We start from the raw sequence: 18744 nt of genomic DNA, 5'->3' as shown, positions 1-18744 counted from the left end.
AATCACATTTTGTAATACCTGAAGGGCTCTCCCAGTTTTTTCTTTTCTTTTCCAGAATAATTACTCTGTTCAAGACAAAGGTGGAAGCTAAGGATACCAGGTGATCCCCACAAAAGTACAATAGAATGTAGAGCAGTTTCTTGGCCATGTAGCCAAGCATGCTTGTTATTTTCTCCCTACTACCACAAGGGTCACTTATTTACCTAGAAGGAACTCTGTGACAGTGTTTCCTGTGACAAAATTCCAGTTAGTTTCATATGCTGAGTTTAATGTAATGCTTCAGTCATCTAGAGATAACACATACCTTGTTACTCATCTCGAGCTGGCAGGAGAGAGGCAAGATGAGATGGGAAGTGATATAGGGAAGTACAACAGAGGGTCTTTATCCCATACTTGCAAAAATGCCATCTCCCAAAATGACTGTAAATGGCAAAAAAGGGGGTTGTCTTAGAACTAATTGTATATAATCTAAGACTGGCTAAAGTGCAATATTTTTGGAGGCTTAATTCCAGGCTTAATTGGTTCCAAGCTTAATTCTACTCGGAATATCTTGGCTCTGATGAACACTCAGGGAGCTGTTTGTTCCTGCTGAGGACTTTACAAGGATCTTCTGGATTCTATTTGATGGAATATTTATATTATTTCTACATCACTTATATATAGGGTTTAATATTTTTGTATAACATTTTTGCATATCACTGCATGATTCTTAGAAGCTATATTGAACATTATGCATTCTTATTTCACTTAATATATTTTTTTGCATTTTATGCAGCGATTTTTGTATATTCAACTTTATATTCACCATGGTCCTGCTCAGCTTATATACCTTCTAATTGGGTCTCAAAAGAGGCAGGGTTCTCTTGAACCTCAGACAAAGTGTGTCCACTTGTGCACTTCCTTTGAACTTAGCACCCCCTTCCCAATGAGTGAAAGAACCTTAGGGCCTCTAGAAAGAGCATATGGCTTAAATTTAGCTAATGTCTTGATTAAAAAGGAAATGTAACATAAAGGAAATCATAAGCATTCTGAACAGCTGCAGCGATCTGTTTGCAAAATTTTAAAAAAATGACAAAATGATCTGAAATAATGAATTAGTGTTTTTTTATGCCTTTTCAGTACTTGAGTTTTTATTCTTATTATGTCAACTGAACACTTCATTTCAACAATTCTTTTTGAGGTAAGTATTAATCAGTGTCATAATACTGAAAAATGTGTAAATAGCACCTGGAAGCAGTTTTCCATTACCCCTCAAATTACAAGCATACAAGTTTATAATTCAGACGCTGATGGAAATGACAGAACTAGGGGGAAACTTTAGCTCACAAAAATTATGTTTTAATGTCAACATGATTACAAATAACAGTACAAAATGAAATGCTTTTTGTGTCAGGTTGGTGAACACGGTTAACCATCTTATTCTACGATCCTAAATATAAAGACAAGTCAAAGAACAGTCAATTTTCCTAATATATACCAGAAATATTTTAAAATTCAGGCATTTGCTGTTTGTTGCTAAGTAGTTAAACATTTACTAACAATTAAATATTCATTTAAAAAATTCATTCATTCAACTTCCTTTGTTGGTGAGAGTGCAGGGAATTTCATTGTGAGATCAAAAAATTTCCATGGTTCCTCTCTCCTGTGTCAACATGCCAGTGATGCCTGCTTCCAAATGCAGACAATCCACACATTTCAGGTAAGGACAGAAGTCTGTTCTTGCAAAAATACATTCCTCAAATCTCAGGATGTGTCATATTGAGTTACATGGATGAAATTAAGGCTCCTCCTAGTAGAGCACTATTGAGTTCTAAAAGGATGTATGGACAGATTTTTGAGAAAGGATTTGATAGCATACTTTGGAACTAACCTTCAGTTTGCTTTTCTATTCAAATTAAAAATGTCACCTTGTGTCCAGAAATAGATCAGCAAGCCTAATAACCCAATGCTACCTGTGCAAGCCGAGAGAGACCTGTGCAAACTTTAGCATTTCTTGTTTAAGTGAAGATTATGTCCCATTATTTTCAGCATTTCTTTCTCAAAACATTACCTCTGCAATAAGTTGAGCAATTCTGCTTAATAGTTTGAAAATGCAAAATTGATTGACCCAAATGTGTATTACCGCTGAACTGCTAGACAGACAAAATTCGACTGGAAGATTATTGGTACGCTGAAATCACACAGGTTCACATTTTCACTCTACGAGCATTTACATTACCATCCAACCAGCACTGGAGCTTCTATGCCAAAAAAATAAAATAAAAATTAATCTCCTGAAAAACTAGCATGGAAAGACTCCAATAATCTGTTGCTTTTATTGACACATGTGCTGTAACACCTTCACAGTTTTCTCACATAGCTGATAGACACCTCAGGTTCTCAGGATATTTAGTTGCTCATATTTGTGGAGAAGGAACTGTCAGCAGACCCGTTGGCTTGAGTTTGTTTATGCCACCATCTAAAATGCAAACCCTTGGATACTTGATTTTCACAAGATGAGCTGCGAACTGAAGCAGAAAAACTTGGTGTCAGAAGGCTGTGTAGCATTCATGTACTTACACAAAATCTTTCCAGAGTTAAGCAAACAGATGTGAGATGACTTATGATTTCCTCATCTTCCTTCTAATCAAACAAACTGCTTCATTAAATGATTTCAAGCCATTTACATTTATGTCTGTCACCCGTAAGAAACACAAAACTGACAGGAGTAGATTCCGAAGTACTTTTTGCACAGGATTCCTTTGCTGCTGCTTCTACAGCTCTCCATCATATCCTTCACCTCTGCTGTCTCATACAGACCAAGCTTTTTATTTTTTGTGAAAATGCAAACAATCAAAGACTCCTTGGTCTGACTCTGATGGTCTTCTACTGCTGATATCAAAACACCAAAGTTTACTGGGATGGACATGAACCTCTCCTGTTCAATAAACTGTCACAAGCCATCACAAATCGTGCCAAGTTCATGGTGGTTTGTCTCAGTTCTTCAGTTCATGAACTTTGGTTTGTGAATCCTAAACAGGCCAATTTGTGACAAATTTTAGTTTGTCAGCTGGTTTGTGCCCATTCCTAACTGACATTGATTAGTAAAGGGAAAATACACAAAAAGAGGAAGATGTATCTCAACTTGTGACCTGAAAGAGAAAATTTCTGCTTCACTAATTTTCAGTCTCTCCCACTCCAGAAATTGGCACTTAAACACCAAAATGAGTCAAAGTGCATTGTAACTTAGTGGATCATTTTAGGCAATAAATAATTCATTGTTTTATAGAAATATTGTGCTGCTCTGATTACTAGTTGAAAATTCTAAATTTCTTGATGACATCTGCACCAAAGTGCAAGCAACTTTCTTTCGCCCTCTGAAAAGCTCATTGTCACTTATAACATTTAATAAATACCATCCTTTGCCCTTTCTAGCATTCCTAAAGCCCACCCTGATTATTAGTACATAAATAGCCTGAATGAAAGCAAAAGACAGTCACTTCCCAGAGCATTTAGAAACAGCAAAACACTCCATGCTTTCACCTCACACCAATGACAAGGATAGCTAAATTAAAATGGAAAAAGGCCTATAAGCACAAAAGGAGAATCACATAGATGTCACTCTAAAGTGGCTCCAAAACTGTCTTCACAAGGTGATTTGCCTGTTTCTTTTTGTTGCCATCTTCGGCCAGCAGGTAAAAGATTATTTTGTTTTGCAAGCTTCTGTATATATGTGTACTTCATGTGTTTGCTCAGAAAGCACTGGTTAACCATAGGATATTACAAATGCCCACAGCATTTGTATTGTTTTTAAAGAAGCAAGTAAGAAATCAGGAAATGATGCACGTTGGGACGAACTTCAAATATATCTTAGTAGGATCTGAACCAGCTGTACGCATGCATGACACAGATCTTGGAGCTGGGGCAGATAAACCACTGAAATACCAAGGCAAAATGCAGAAGCAGGAAAAAAAAAATAAAACACTGCCTTTTAAGTGTTATTAGGAAAAGTACTGGAAGAAAAATGGCCAGTCTTACAAAATACTCTTTATGCAAAAATGCTGCTCTTGCAAGTCACGTTTTTGTGTATGTGGGAGTTTAGAAAGATCCATTTTCCTTGAGTTACTTACTTCTTTCTGGGTGCTTCCTCTGCCACCTGTCTAGCCTAACAGAGTAGTCCTTCAGGACTCTTGCCTTGGCACTGCCTAAAGACTCTGACTCTTTGCCTTGTTCCCCACTTGGCACTGACCAGGCACTGTGGGGACTTGCACATTTGTGCTCTCTAGGACATTTACAGCTTCCTCCCACCCACACTTCTCCTGAATAATTGTGGCAGAATTAGGCATAATATGGGTGCAGGCATCAGACTACTGACAGTCAATTTTGACAGCAGTTTTATAAAGTAATCAAACCCCACACATAGCCTATTTGCACAGCACACTGAGCAAAAATCAAAAGTGATATAACTTTGAATCCCTGCTTTGGTATATGTGCTATGAGATGGATAGGCTACTTATGCTTCAAGTTGTAGTGTTAAAAAATCATTCTTTACCTGAATTTCCTAGGGTATCGCTCATCCCCTTTATTCAGCCACATGTGCTCAAGATGGCATCATCCACAGCTTATTCCTTCATATTAACTAGATGGAACTTAAGAGTTGAACAGATCTAAAAACATCTTAGTCCCAGTGCCCTCTTATAACCTCTTTCTGACCTTTCCTTTATGGATTTTTTCATCCCTTTCAAAAAACGAAAAAGTACATTCTAGCTGTAGATTCTCAAATCTCTCTTGCTTAGGTTTAACTCTCTGGCCAAAGTGTTACCTTGGTGACAATTTGTCTTCTTCCTGCCAGAGCCATCTGTATAACTGCCTATGAAGCTGATTCCTTGCCCAGTAACTCTTTCACTGTTATTAACCTGTAGAAAGGCACTCTGAACACCTAAAAGAGCTTTCCCAGTCTAAAATTGCTTTTCCATTTTATTAGGAGTGCTGTAAAATAAGCGGACAGATATTTTTCTTCCTTCTCATAATACTTAAATTTGAAAGTCATGCAATGAAAACATGGGTTAAGACAGACCAAAAAACCCAACACTTTCACACACTGTAATGTGGAACACTTTCCAAAAGATGTGATGACAAACAGTATCTTCATTTGCTTTAAAACTGGTTCAGACACATTTATTTATTGTATTTGACTTGTATTCCGCCCTTCCCCACAAGTAGGTTTAGGGTGGTTTACAACACAGATAAACAATAAAACAATTTGTCAGAACCATAACAACAAGAATCCTGAATAAAAAACAGATGGCAGGCCAGCAATAATCAATTGTGAAGCTTGTGTTGAAGATCATGCCAGAAGAAATATTATAAACAGTCCCATTACAATTGATGGCGATGAGTGCCATCCACACCTTAAGCAATTTGAGGGCAGTTTGGGCAGGAGGATACATAGGTCTTACAACTGCTATTCATCATGCTAGCTAAATGGAAATAGAGATGCAGAGACGGCACATTGATTGATACCAGTTGCTGGGTATACACAACAATGGACATTATTGTCTTTACATGTGGGCTTCCATGAAGCATCTGGCAGCGTATTGTTGGATACCAGACCATGAAGACCCATCATTTGATCCAGCAAGTCTCTTAAGTCCTTATGTACACTGTGATTCATATTCACTGATAAGGATGGACTCACACAGTTCTATTTCTTGTATGAAAAGCACATTGAGCCTACTTATTTAAAAATCTCCATCACTCACTGGCAACCTATTAATGTCCTCACCCTTCAGTGAGTGAAAACCTTAAGAACATTGTTGATTCCTGAAAATAATAAATATAAAACAAATAAGGCAGTGGGTTGGATCATATGGCAGTGGAGGTAGCAGAAGATGCATTCCCCTGATGCAAGACAGTAGTTTGATGGTACTTGGGATCCAACCCCATCTCTTTTGTTAAATAATCCAATTGAAAACTCTGTGCAACAAACTGCACAGCCAAAAAAAGTCAAAGTCTTTATTAATATGGTCACAGACCAGCGCAAGTAAGCAGTCAATAAAATGGGAGAGGGGGAGAGAGAGAGAAAAAATGTGGTGTGTTATAGATATGCACTTAGATCATTGCTAGCTGGGTTTTTTTTTTTTTTGGTTAGGGGAAATGTAAAAAAAAATCTTTCAAAACTTTTCACATTGGCCTTGCACTCTGAAGTTTTGGTTCATGGTCTATTTGCACTTTACAGACTGCTTGTCCTAGACACGGAATCTTCAATGTCACTGCTGTTGGATGTATTTGTATAGGGAAAACCAAAGAGAATTGGTTTTGACATCCTTCTCTCTTCATACATGTTAGTGCCAATCAATGCAAGAGAAACGTCTCAAAGAAGGCAAGAACATATCAGTGACTATTTTAAAAGACAAAAAACGCAATCTGTCAAATGATGCCAGCTTGGGATGTAGGAAAGCATGCTTTGCATCTGATCCCAAGTCTAGCAAAGGATGGGCATTCAAGATTTACTTTTCCCCTCTGAACAATGCAAAATTCCCTTCACAAACAATCTCTTCTTCCAGTCCTCAACCAGACAGTACTTTTAGCAGTGGTCCTTGTAGTTGTTCACTATGGCCTCATTATTGCCAGCAGCCTAAATACTAAGCACAGTGAGGTGCCACCAGTGTCGCTTCTGCTCAACTGTCTTTGATCATCTCAGAAGGAAGAGAAGAAAATACTCCAGTAGTAGTATAGGCAGATTCACAATGGTACACCTACTCCTATGGCTTCCTGGATTTGTTTCTACACTACTTTCTAAAATATCATCTCCTCCAGCAAGTGGACTAGTGTTGCAACAAGCATATGCTTTTGCCCTCAGAGAACAGTTCATCTGAGGAGGACAGAAACTCATGTCCAGGAAGATTCCGCACTTTCATTTGTTTTAAACAGGGCTTTTTATTTTTTAGCAGGAACGCACAGGAATGTAGTTCTGGCTGGCTTGGTGCCAGGAGGTGTGGCTTAATATGCAAATGAGTTCCTGCTGGGCTTTTTCTACAAAAAAGTCCTGGTTTTGAAAGTGATAGGATGCTCTTGCCCTGCTTCCTTCTTGTATAGTCAATTTATATACACAGACACTGTAGCTTCTGGTTCGCATGGGCTATTCTAAACTCTAGGGTGGTGATCTGACCAAGACATCATTCAGGTATAGAAAAATTGTGACACTCTTTTGTTCTAATGTAAGTTACCAGGTCCTGAGTTCAAACATGAGGAAATGTTGATGGCTTGGCTAAAATGGAACATGCATCAAATCAATTTATACCAGTATGTCTCTCCATTAAATGGAAGTGGAAGAACATTTTTTATTTACAGCTTCCTTTCAATACATTTATTCATCTTCATTAAAACCAATATGGCATGCATATGCACATGGATGGTGTGTCTGCATGGAAAAGAGACTGTAAAGAAAACATATATTGTACATACCCCACTAATGTGGGATACAGAAGTGGAATTGAATCAGACACTTGTTCCATAGTCAATACTGTCTACTCTGACTGACAGCGGCTTTCCAGGATCTCAGGTATTACCTTTCACATTACATTGCTACCTGATCCTTTCAACTGGAGATGCTGAGGACCAAACCTAGGACTTTCTTCATGCCAAGTAGATGGTCTGCCACTAATCCATTGCTCCCTGGTTTGATGGTCCTAATACCTTAAGATGTGCTGAATCGTAGTTAACATACATATATTTCTCCAAGGATACAGATCTTACTGCTTTGCTAACTAGTTGGGATAGATGAAAGTACAAGACAGATATAGCTAGCCTATGAGTTCCCCTGCAAACCTTGATGAGGATGCAATCCAATTGCTACCAACAAAACATTGCAATGGAGAATGATTTGATAACGAGTCTAGTAGTCTATAAAACTGATTTTTTTTTTTTTGTAATGGAAATATCTTCACTGGATATGCAGCTTTCTGGTTATGCTGAGTACTCCACATTCCAGAAGAAGACTTGGAAGAACCTGTCTGTGGCCTGGGCAGGCAAGTCCAGCAAAGCAGAGTAACCCACAATCACTAGGACTTAATACTACAGCCATGTAGGAAGGGTCTACTTGGACCTTTTCATAGAATCAGAGTTGGAAGGGACTTCGAGTCATCTAGCCCAACCCCCTGCACAATGCAGGAAATTCAACAATACGTCTCCGTTCCACAGAGATTGTCCATAGGAGAAGCAGCATAACCCAACTCTTTAACAATACAGCAAGGGCATAATGGAACTGACAAGGGTGAGGAAGTCCATGCAAGTGGAGGCAAGAAGAGTATAAAATCACAGAAAGGATTGGCCCATTGTCCCTTTGGACTCAACCACTCCCTGCTTCTGCCATGAGAACAGCCAATGCAGTGCAGTGCTATAGGGGCTGTGCATGCACGTGTTGCTTCCCTCCCCCAGTTTGAGGGATAACAATCCTTTAATGCTTGAGAAGATCAAAAAAAGTGCCCTTGAAATGGTCACAGTTTTTTAAAGACTGGATGCTGAGCCCAGCCATGCAGGCAGATTCCAGAGATTATACCCCTTGTCATGAAGATTAGAAGCCCAACGAGAAAGGGAAAAACTAGCAATCAGACCCAACCGTGTCTGGGTGCTGAACAAAGACATGAGCTGCAGGGCCTGCAGAGCAGCTGTTTTGCCTCTAACTATGAAGACCCCATGTTTTTTCATGGTCAAAAAGAGACCAAGCAAGGATGAAAGTGACACAGGAAGCACAAGTGGCAGCCAACCCACTTTAAGATCCTTATAGACTGAAGATGTTCTTGAGCTTAGCCACTGATTATGCAGCTGATCCTTCTCCTGAGAGCAAAACAGCCTCCTTTCAGAGACTCATAAACACACATGAACACATGAAGCTGCCTCATACCAAATCAGACCCTTGGTCCATCAAGCTCAATCTTGAGTACTCAGACTAGCAGCAGCTCCCCAGGGTCCCAGGTAGAGATCCTTCACATCCCTTCCTGCCTGATCCTTTAACAGGAAATGCCAAAGACTGAACCTGGGACCTTCTGTTTGCCAAGCAGTTGCTCTGCCATTGACACACAACCCTTCCTCATTAACTGGAAATGCTGAGGATTGAACCTGGGATCTTCTGCATGCCATGCAGATACTATGTCACAAAGCCATGACTCCCTTTCAATTGGTCACTTGGCCCGGGGTGATTCTACCCAATCACCAATGAGCCGGGAGGGAAGAAAACATAGGAAGAACCATGTAATCCTGATGGCTGGAGGCTGGTGAGTATAAGGATGTAAGAGTGTAAGAGTATATAGGGATGCACACTAATTCATTTTCATGCACTAAAAGTGATATTCCATATTTTAGCAAACTTTCAGCGACTACTTTAGCTTCTATTCATCCAACAGGCATTTGCATGGGTTGCAGCTTTGCTTCTTTCTCAAGTGCTGATAAATTGTCTGCCATAATATTCTTTCCTAATGCCTAAGTAATCATGATGTAATAAAACAAGGCTCTCACTGAAGCGGTGACAAATGGCCTTACTGAAGAGCCAAAGGGCTATTACTACAGCCGTGCGAGAGCCCCATAGCAACCAGGCTGGACAAGATCTGCGATGACTGTTAAAATATCAGTTGAAAGAAAGAGAATGGTGGTGTAATGCAGTCGCTAGCTGGGTGGTCTGGGGAAATGAGCAATATTGCAGAGCAAAGACATGGCAGGAGCTTGAATAGCTTCAGAACAGAAAGAAAAGGGTGACATGGAAACAAAGTAGGAGGTCTCATAAATAATATATTTATTGATGGAAGAAGAAAAAAGGATGAGGGAAACAGTGAGAGCATGAATGTGTGTTCTCCTGGGAAAATGGCAGAATGTAGTCACTCGTTGATAAATATGAATGCAGGCAACCAAGAAATGATTAGGTCAGATCTAGATGATATCTAGTTCACTGTCCAAAATACATCTGAAGCCACATCATACATACCAAATTTCCTATGCAGATATCTTTCTGATACAGGAAATCACTTGTGATTACTGAGCACACACACAGAGAAACATTTACGACAGAAGAGGGCGTATGTACAAGTTCCTACATGGATATGTTATCTTGTGCATTCTTAAAAGAAAAATACTACTGAAATGGAATTTATTATTCCTGCTTATTTCTAGCACTGTTTCATTTCTTGTCCTAAAAGTCACAAAATATGTAACAGTGTTTTTTTCCCCTCTCTTTGCCTTTTTTGGTTAAAAAGGTTAAAAGGTTATTTCTGGTATGTACACTGCTGGAGGGAACAAGCGAAACAATCATTCCAAATATTTACAAGGATCTCAATGTTCTACTCTGCCTGCAGGTCTGTGTAACTATTGTAAAGTTAACTTGGAGATGAAAGAAAAGCAAAAGAGAAAATAATTTCCTAATAAAAAGATGAAACATGAAAAATACGGGAATAAAACACATTTGGATAGAAACCACTTTCCAGATTCCTTCTTCACCAACTAGTAGCTGAACTTCTCACCACAGGCAGATCAAAACTTCCCTTTATTCTCTAACTACTGCCTTAGTGTTGCTATAGATAGGAAGCCATGGAGATTTCTATTTTCTATTACTATTAACTTCTGTTTTAAAACAGTCAGGTAGTTTTCCAGAAGTGAATGATTTTTCAGATTTCTCACATCTATAAAATAGAACAGAACAACATCATTTCATTTAAAAATGCTTATAAGAACATAAGAGAAGCCATGTTGGATCAGGCCAATGGCCCATCCAGTCCAACACTTTGTGTCACACAGTGGCCGAAAAACCAGTGCCACCAGGAGGTCCATCAGTGGGGCCAGGACACTAGAAGTCCTCCCACTGTCCCCCCCCCCTATAAAGAATCAAGAATACAGAGCATCACTGCCCCAGACAGAGAGTTCCAACAATACGCTGTGGCTAATAGCCACTGATGGACCTCTGCTCCATATGTTTATCCAATTCCCTCTTGAAGCTGTCTATGTTTATATGTTGTCCTTCACTTTCTGCCCTCCTTTAGTTTAATTTTATTGTTAGAATTTTTGTGTTGTGAGTCGCCCTGAGGCTGCTTCGGTGGGGTAGGGCGGGATATAAATTGAAATAAATAAATAAATAAAATAATTTAAAGAAAGGCCATTTGGTATTGTATGCAGTGAGAACAGATTTCCAGATAAAACTCTATCAAAAGCTTGTCCATGTTAGCTGAAGTGGACTTCTATATGTAGGAAAGTTTCTTGGAGGGGTGATGACTACTAGAAACATGGGAGTTACTGCCAAATGTCCTAATTTTCCCAATGAATCACAAATAGTGGTTAACTTACAGAATGGAGTCTTTCTGAGATAGGGTTGCCAACTCTAGATTGGAAAATACTTGGAGATTTTGGGGTGGTGCCTGGGGAGGGTGGGGTTTGGGGAAGGGACGACCTCATCAGGATAATACCAGCCCATCCTCCAAAGCAGCCATCTTCTCCAGAGGAACTGTTCTCGTTCATCGGGATATCAACTGTAATATCAGGATATCTCCAGGTACCACATGGAGGCTGGCAATGCTAAATCTCCTCCTTCCTGATGCAGCCTCATGTACCCTCCAAAAATAAGCTTTTAATTTGGGGTGCCCAGAATGGTATTTAAAGTAGCACACAGGAGTTGTGAGGAGAGAGGTTTGGCTCAAGGAGAACAGGAGGAAATGAGAGATTTCATCTTTCATAAGTGAAACTGCTCTTGTATATCTAAGTTACAACACTGGATTAAATGGATCCAACAGAGCCCTTTGAATATTCTAAAGTTACCGCTAGGTAAATCTAGCATATTTTGAAGTATGTGCCCATTGGTCATGTTAAAAACAGCCAGTAAAATAGCTAGGAATAGCAAACTGGATTGACACACATACCCTCCACCCATTAGTTAAGAAAGTACTCATCAGAACAAAATCAAACTTGCTACTATTTAGATAGCAGTCTGGTTTACCATACAGTACTGAGCCTTCATACCCACAATTCTAAGTGATTTTTCATTCCTCTTCCCAACTATTTTCCTCTCAGTCCTCAGAAGAAAGCTACAGATATAATCTAAAATCTTACTTTTTTTTAAAAAAAAAGAGAACACCTTAATTCACCACTGCCCCTTTGTGAAGACCTTACACATCTATATATCTATGCACTGAATATTTAAGTAGACACTCAAAGCTTAGATGCTGCTACAGCGAGTTCATTTAAAGATATTCCAAGATAAATTCCTCTGCAACGCTTTTGAATATACATTGCAGCTCTGACTTTTTATGTTATACTCATATATATCAGAAGCCAAAATGCTGTGTTTATGTTTTAACCATGACCCTTTGCATTCCTCAATAGAAGATTTATTGGATTATCTTTTATTCTGTGCTACTGAAGAAAGTAAAACCTCACATCTTTCAAGTATGTTGGAACATTAGACACCTCAGGTTTTTAAAAAATGTATACAAAAGTGATTCCACTGAGAGAGAGAGAAGCAAAAAATACTGTTATTGTAAACTGACTTTAGCCAAATCCTCACACATAATTCTCATGAGCTCCAGTGCTAGTGCACAGAGCTGTCGAGAAACTGTCCCACCCTGCCTGTTGATGTAACACAGGGCAGTGGTATTGTCTGTTAGCAGAGCAACAACCTTCCCCGCCACCATGGGGTGGAAAGACCAAAGAGCAAAATGAACTGCCAGCAGTTCCAAGTAATTTATGTGGCAGTGAGTCAATTTCCAAGGCCAAGGACCCCCCCCACACAGAGCGTCCATGTGGGCACCCAAACCCCCTAAAGACACATCTGTTGTGATAGTCACAGTTGGTGCAGGTAGATGGAAGGGAGCTCCCTGACAAATGTTGTCCTTTGACTTCCACCATTGCAGTGTTTGAAGTGTCACAGGTGGAATTACAAACCTCTTTCGAGGTGAGTCCCATAACGGGCGAAACTGACGAAGAAACCAAAGCTCATCCTCAGCTTCGCAAGGAGCAGCACGCTTGTAGTCGCCGCTATCAGCCCCAGCATCCGCTGCAGCTGCTGCGCCGTGCCCCACTTTCGACTCTGCAGAAGTTTGACAAGGTTGATAATGTCCATCACTCTCTGCTGAGTCAGAAACATGCGATGAAGGTTCGTATTCAGCAAAGCCCCTATGAACTGAACTGTCCTTGATGGAGTAAGGTGTGATTTCTCCAAATTGACCTGCAGACCAAGGTGTCGAGAAGACGAAGAGCGACGGCAATGTGGGATGACAAACTCTCTTTCGACTCCGCCACAAGGAGCCAGTCATTGATGTATGGAAAGACGACTATCCCTTGAAGCCGGAGATGGGCAGCCACAACGCTCATCATCTTCATGAACACCCGAGGTGCAGTGGACAGGCCGAATGGAAGAGCTTTGAACTGGAAGTGCTGAGAACCTACTGCAAACTGAAGGAAACGTCTGAACGCAGGATGGATGCTGATGTGGAAGTATGCATCCTTGAAGAAGAAGAAGAAGAAGAAGAAGAAGAAATTGGATTTATATCCTGCCCTCCACTCCGAAGAGCCTCAGAGCGGCTCACAATCTCCTTTATCTTCCTCCCCCACAACAGACACCCTGTGAGGTGGGTGGGGCTGGAGAGGGCTCTCACAGCCGCTGCCCTTTCAAAGACAACCTCTGTCAGAACTATGGCTGACCCAAGGCCATGCCAGCAGGTGCAAGTGGAGGACTGGGGAATCAAACCCGGTTCTCCCAGATAAGAGTCCGCACACTTAACTACTACACCAAACTGGCTTGAGGTCCAGTGTTGCCATCCAATCCCCTTGGTTGATGAGTGGCAGAATTATTTGCAGAGGGGCAGAATTGTTTGCAGAGTGGACATTCTGAACTTCTGTACAAAATGAATTTGTTCAGATTCTGAAGATCCATGATTGGTCTTAGACCCCCGCCCCCCTTGGGAACCAGGAAGTAACGAGAGTAGAAGCCTCCCGTCCTGGCCTCCATCGGAACCCTCTCTATGGCTTGTTTCTGTAAGAGGTTGCTCACCTCTGCCAGCAGAGGTGGGGAAGGGAGAGTGGTAATTACCACAGATTGGTTCGGAATCTGAGCAACGTCTATTTTGTAGCCTTCCGCTATGATGGAAAGCGCCCACCTGTCCATAGTGATGGACTCCTAGGCCAACAGGAATGGGCGGAGGCGGATAGACGAAGTGGAAGAGGGGACGGTGACACGTGCTGCCAGAAAGTCAAAGGCCCTGCTTTTGAGGGCGAGTGCCCTTGGACTTGCCGGTGGTCTGTGAAGCATAACGGTTTCTGTTGTTCCCCCTGTATGGGGACCTACTCTCAGGTTGAGCAGAGCAAGGTCTCCACTGCTGTTCTGGGGAGAACTTTTGGTACGGCTACTTTGCCCAAGGCTTGTGCCACTGTTTCTGTTTCGCAGCTCTGGAAGATGCTGGTACGCCCAGGTTCCAGGAAGTTTTTATACTTTTGTCCATTTCCTGGAGCGCATTATCGGTGGTAGAGCTGGACAGGCCTTCATCCTCAAAGGACAGATCTTCAATGAAGGCCCTGGTGTCCTGCTGGAGAGCCGTAGATCTGAGCCAGGAGTCGCGGCGGAGGCAGACGGCAGAAATGATGGTCCTTGCTGAGATGTCGACCATGTTCTTTGCTGCAGCCAGTTGTTGTTTGGCTACAGCAAAGCCTTCCTTCTGCAACTTCTTTGCAGCAGACCTCTTCTCCTCACTCATGGAAGACAGGAGGGGGGTTAGTTGTTCCCATACTGAGTATTGGTATCTAGCCATGCACACGACATAGTTAGATACCTTTACTCCCAGCACCCCAGCAGAGTAGAACTTCCTCCCGACGTTGTCCAGCTTCTTTCCCTCCTTGTCTGGTGGAGAGGAGTGCATCTTGCGGGCGGAGGAAACGACCACCGAATTCGGCTTTGGATGTGTGAAGAGGAAGTCAGCCCTGGACTCTTGGACACGATACATATGGTCCAACCTCCTCGAAGACACGGGTGTAGAAGCAGGCTTCGCCCAAGGCTTCTTCACCACCTGTAGGATGACCTTCGTCACCAGCAGGGCAACCGCGATAGACGTATCCCGTTGCATGATGTCGAACACGTTATCGTCTACAATGGGTTGCGGCTGTGACACCGGAAGCGAGAGGGAGAGTGCCTTCCTCTTCACCAGGTCCCCGTACGACTTCAGATCCTCTGACGGTGAGATGGGAAGATCCTCAGCTGTATGAGACACCGGGGGAGGTTCCAAAGCCTGGTCCGGAAGAAGAAGATATTGGATTTATATCCTGCCCTCCACTCCGAGGAATCTCTGAGCAGCTCACAATCTCCTTTATCTTCCTCCCCCACAACAGACACCTTGTGAGATGGGTGGGGCTGGAGAGGGCTCTCACAGCAGCTGCCCTTTCAAGGACAACCTCTGCCAGAGCTATGGCTGACCTGAAGCCATTCCAGCAGGTGCAAGTGGAGGAGTGGGGAATCAAACCCGGTTCTCCCATATAAGAGTCCGCACACTTAACCACTACACCAAACTGGCTCTCCGACGATGAAGACTCTCTGTGTAGAGACCGTTCTGAGAGCACCGGCGTAGACTCTCTGACGAGCGACTGGATCAACCCTGACGACCGAGGTTGGACTTCCTCCACCACCATGCTGCGTCTGTCAGGCGGGACAGCGATCAATGCCGAAGGACGCCATCTCGAATGTTGAGACAGCCTGGACATGTGGGAGGCCTCGGACTGCTGGTCCCAGTCTGCAAACTCACGAGGAGGGTACCATTGGTATGGTGAGTAAGGATAAGTGTAAGGAGGCCATTGGCGCTGCTCCCATGGTGGAAGCGGTGGGAAGCGACGAGCTACTGCAGTCGGTTCCAGCTCTCTCCAGCCTCTCGCCTGATCCATCGTTGCCGAAGGCTCCATCGGCGCCGACACCTCCACCTCCGAGACTGAGCTGCTCTCACTGCGATGCCTGGACCCTGAAGAGTGGGAGTGCTGAGTCAAGTCAATCTCATGCTCCGATGCCAATAGGCGCAGCTGCGAAGCACTGCCTCTCGACACCGAAGGGCTAAGACGCAGGGATGCCGAGATCTTCCTCGGTGGGGCTGTCAATGTTGAAGCATCATGCGAAGGCGAAGGGGTGCGGGATGGTCTCTTCTTCCGCTTCTCCTTCGATTTCCCCTTCTTCGGCGTGGATGATCGGATCCCCGAATCTTCCCGACACCTCTTAACCGGAGTGTCCACTGACCCTTCAGAAGGCCATTTCGTGGAACGCCCGCGCTCGACCGGCATCTCGGTCTTGATCGGCGAAGTCTCAGCCGATGTGACCGTCAGAGCCGCGGCCTCACCCATCGGTACCGACGGGCCCGATGCCATCTTCTGCGGACGAAGTGCCAACTCGACCAAAGCCGTCGAAAGCCTCACCGCTCGATTCTTACAAGTTTGTTTCAAGAAACTCAGACAGTGAGCGCAAGAATCGACTAGATGTCCCTCGCCCAGACAGAGGAGACAGAGGGAATGGCCGTCGGGGGGGGGGGGGGGCGATCTTCTTCCCACAGGAACAGCACCTCTTAAAAAAACCCATCTTTCCATAGACGCCCAGGAAAAAACCCCACCCAGGAAAGTCTCTGAGGGGGGAAAGCGGGGGAAAAACCAAGCCCCGAAGGGCAAGTCCAACAAACCTTTTTTTTTTTAACAACACTATCTAACAACTAACTAACTAAACTAAGAAAATAACAAACGGGCTATATACAAAGGCAAAAAAGCAATCTAAGATTACTTTACCGACCAGGGACACGAAAGGAGATCCTCTCAGCGCAGCGGTCAGAAAGGAACTGGCGGGATCCTTGAGCTGGCACCGGCAAGCATGCGCACTGGGACGCCTGCGCATGCCTGTTGGTGCCGAGTGCGAAAAAATCCCGGGCTTTTTAGGTACCGATTTGGGGATCGGCGCAGGTGCTCTATCCCATGAGTGTGAAGCACAGAGACCACGAAGAAGATCGTGACAATACAGTGGAAACATACAGAGACCTAGCAGAGTTTTGCTTTGTGAGAACTGGTGCAACTAGAATATCCCTCCTTCTGTATTATAATGCCCAGAAATTGGTTGCACCATATCTTGTGGAAGCAAAAATGTGAGTAGGGATAGATTGTTTGACTTAGTGTAAGTAGCTACCACAATCTTTCCCTTGCATTTCTGCTTTTACAAGACCTCTAGTGCAGATGGAAATTTTGTGCTGGATCCAACCCACTGATCTTTTGGCTTTTCAACTGCTTGTGAATGTAGATTCAAATGAGTTAAGGAATGATGATTGGGTAAGATCTTGGTATAAAATAAATTCAAAATAAAGCCACCTGATCTCCCACTTGCAAAGTTTCAAAGTCACAGATGAGCTGATTGTGGTCTTTTGTTGAGCTAGTCCTAAACTTCCTCTATAATGCCCCAAGTATGCTAAAAAGCAACATACATTTCACATGACAGATGTGTTTGCTGCTGGACTACTATATGTTTTCCAGTGAAGAATCATGTCTGAGGAAGTGTCTATATTGGGATACACAAGGGGAAAGTACTAGGGAGCCCTAACTGGCCAGGGTACCTTGATAAATGTCCATCTTCCACTATGTTACAGGTATCCAAGGGAAAAACACACCAGAAAGTAGCCAGTTTGAGAGCCAGTAAGGTGTAGTGGTTAGAGTGTCAGAAAAGGATCTGGGAGATCCAGATTCAAATAGCTGCTTTGTCATAGAAGCTTGCTAGGTGACTTTGGGCCAGTCCAGGTCTGCAGCTACAGTGGGGCCTGGGAGGGGCCAGGCCCATCATTTCACCCTCCCCTTCCAACTGTATAGCCCCTCCATTGGACAGCCCCCAATCTGTCCCCTTTGCTCACTGCCACTCTAAACAAGTAGTAGCGTTGCTGCTGGTCTTTTTGCTTTTTCGCTCCCCTTCCCTAACATACCTTGCAGAGCAAAGAGGTGAGGGGAGAGAGTCAAGAGATCTCTGTCTCTCTGAGAGATGGGCACATAAAAAAGGGGTGGGGGGAGCAGAGCTGATATGACTGCCCAGGCAAAGGGAGGTTAGTTTGTGGAACTCAAGGCAGCTTACAGTGCTCAGAGCTTTGGCTGCCAAACTGGGTGGCCCCCCCCGACCCTCCAAACAACAAATCCTACTGTGGGCCCCACCAAACATGAAATCCTGGTTACGGCACTGGGCCAGTCACACACACTCTCAGCCTAGCTTGCCTCACAGGGTTGTGGTGAGGATAAAATGGAGGGGAGGAGAAAAATGCAAATCACTTTGGGTTCCAACTGGGGAAAATGGCTAGGTGTGAATGAAGTAAGTAAACTTATCACCTATGTTGAAGTGTTGAGTTACCCTTCAAAATGCTGACCAAAGCCACTTAGGTACAGTCCAACCATTGTGCAAAGTTCTCAGATACCGTAAAATCGGAAAAATATCCATCTTATGGTTCCCTGCAGTACTGCAATACATGGAGTAGAACATGAAGGCTATATTTTCAAGGCTTTGTACATTTAACAGTAAATTTGTCTGGATCGTAACATGTTTCTATTTTTAAAGAAAACCTACAGTTCTTCTGTGATTGCATTTGTAAAAACTAGTTGATGAACATTAAAGCAAATAAATTGTTCATCAACACTTGCCATTACTGAAAAGAACTGCTCCATGTTAACTAAGCATACAGTAACCCTTCTCACTCTATTTTGCGGATTATTTTTTAAACATTTAGTCAACAGTGTCAAACAGTAAAGGTT

At 42.9% G+C, this 18744-nt stretch overlaps 1 protein-coding gene across 3 annotated transcripts in view; it reads right to left on the bottom strand.

Moving 5' to 3' along the window:
• Positions 1 to 1316: 1316 nt before the first annotated feature.
• TBCK (TBC1 domain containing kinase) overlaps positions 1317 to 18744 on the bottom strand; it is a 145095-nt gene continuing 127667 nt past the window's right edge. For all 3 annotated transcript variants that reach the window (XM_060246961.1, XM_060246959.1, XM_060246962.1), the window contains one exon: positions 1317 to 2507. In XM_060246961.1, coding sequence (XP_060102944.1) covers positions 2397 to 2507 — 111 coding nt within the window. In that variant the 3' untranslated portion in view covers positions 1317 to 2396. The remainder of the gene's footprint in view (positions 2508 to 18744) is intronic.

This window comes from Heteronotia binoei, chromosome 9 (genome assembly GCF_032191835.1).
Source record: "Heteronotia binoei isolate CCM8104 ecotype False Entrance Well chromosome 9, APGP_CSIRO_Hbin_v1, whole genome shotgun sequence".
NCBI classification, from domain to species: domain Eukaryota; kingdom Metazoa; phylum Chordata; class Lepidosauria; order Squamata; family Gekkonidae; genus Heteronotia; species Heteronotia binoei.
The sequence above is the reverse complement of the archived record's forward strand: the minus strand, read 5'-3'. Positions and strand labels throughout refer to the sequence as shown.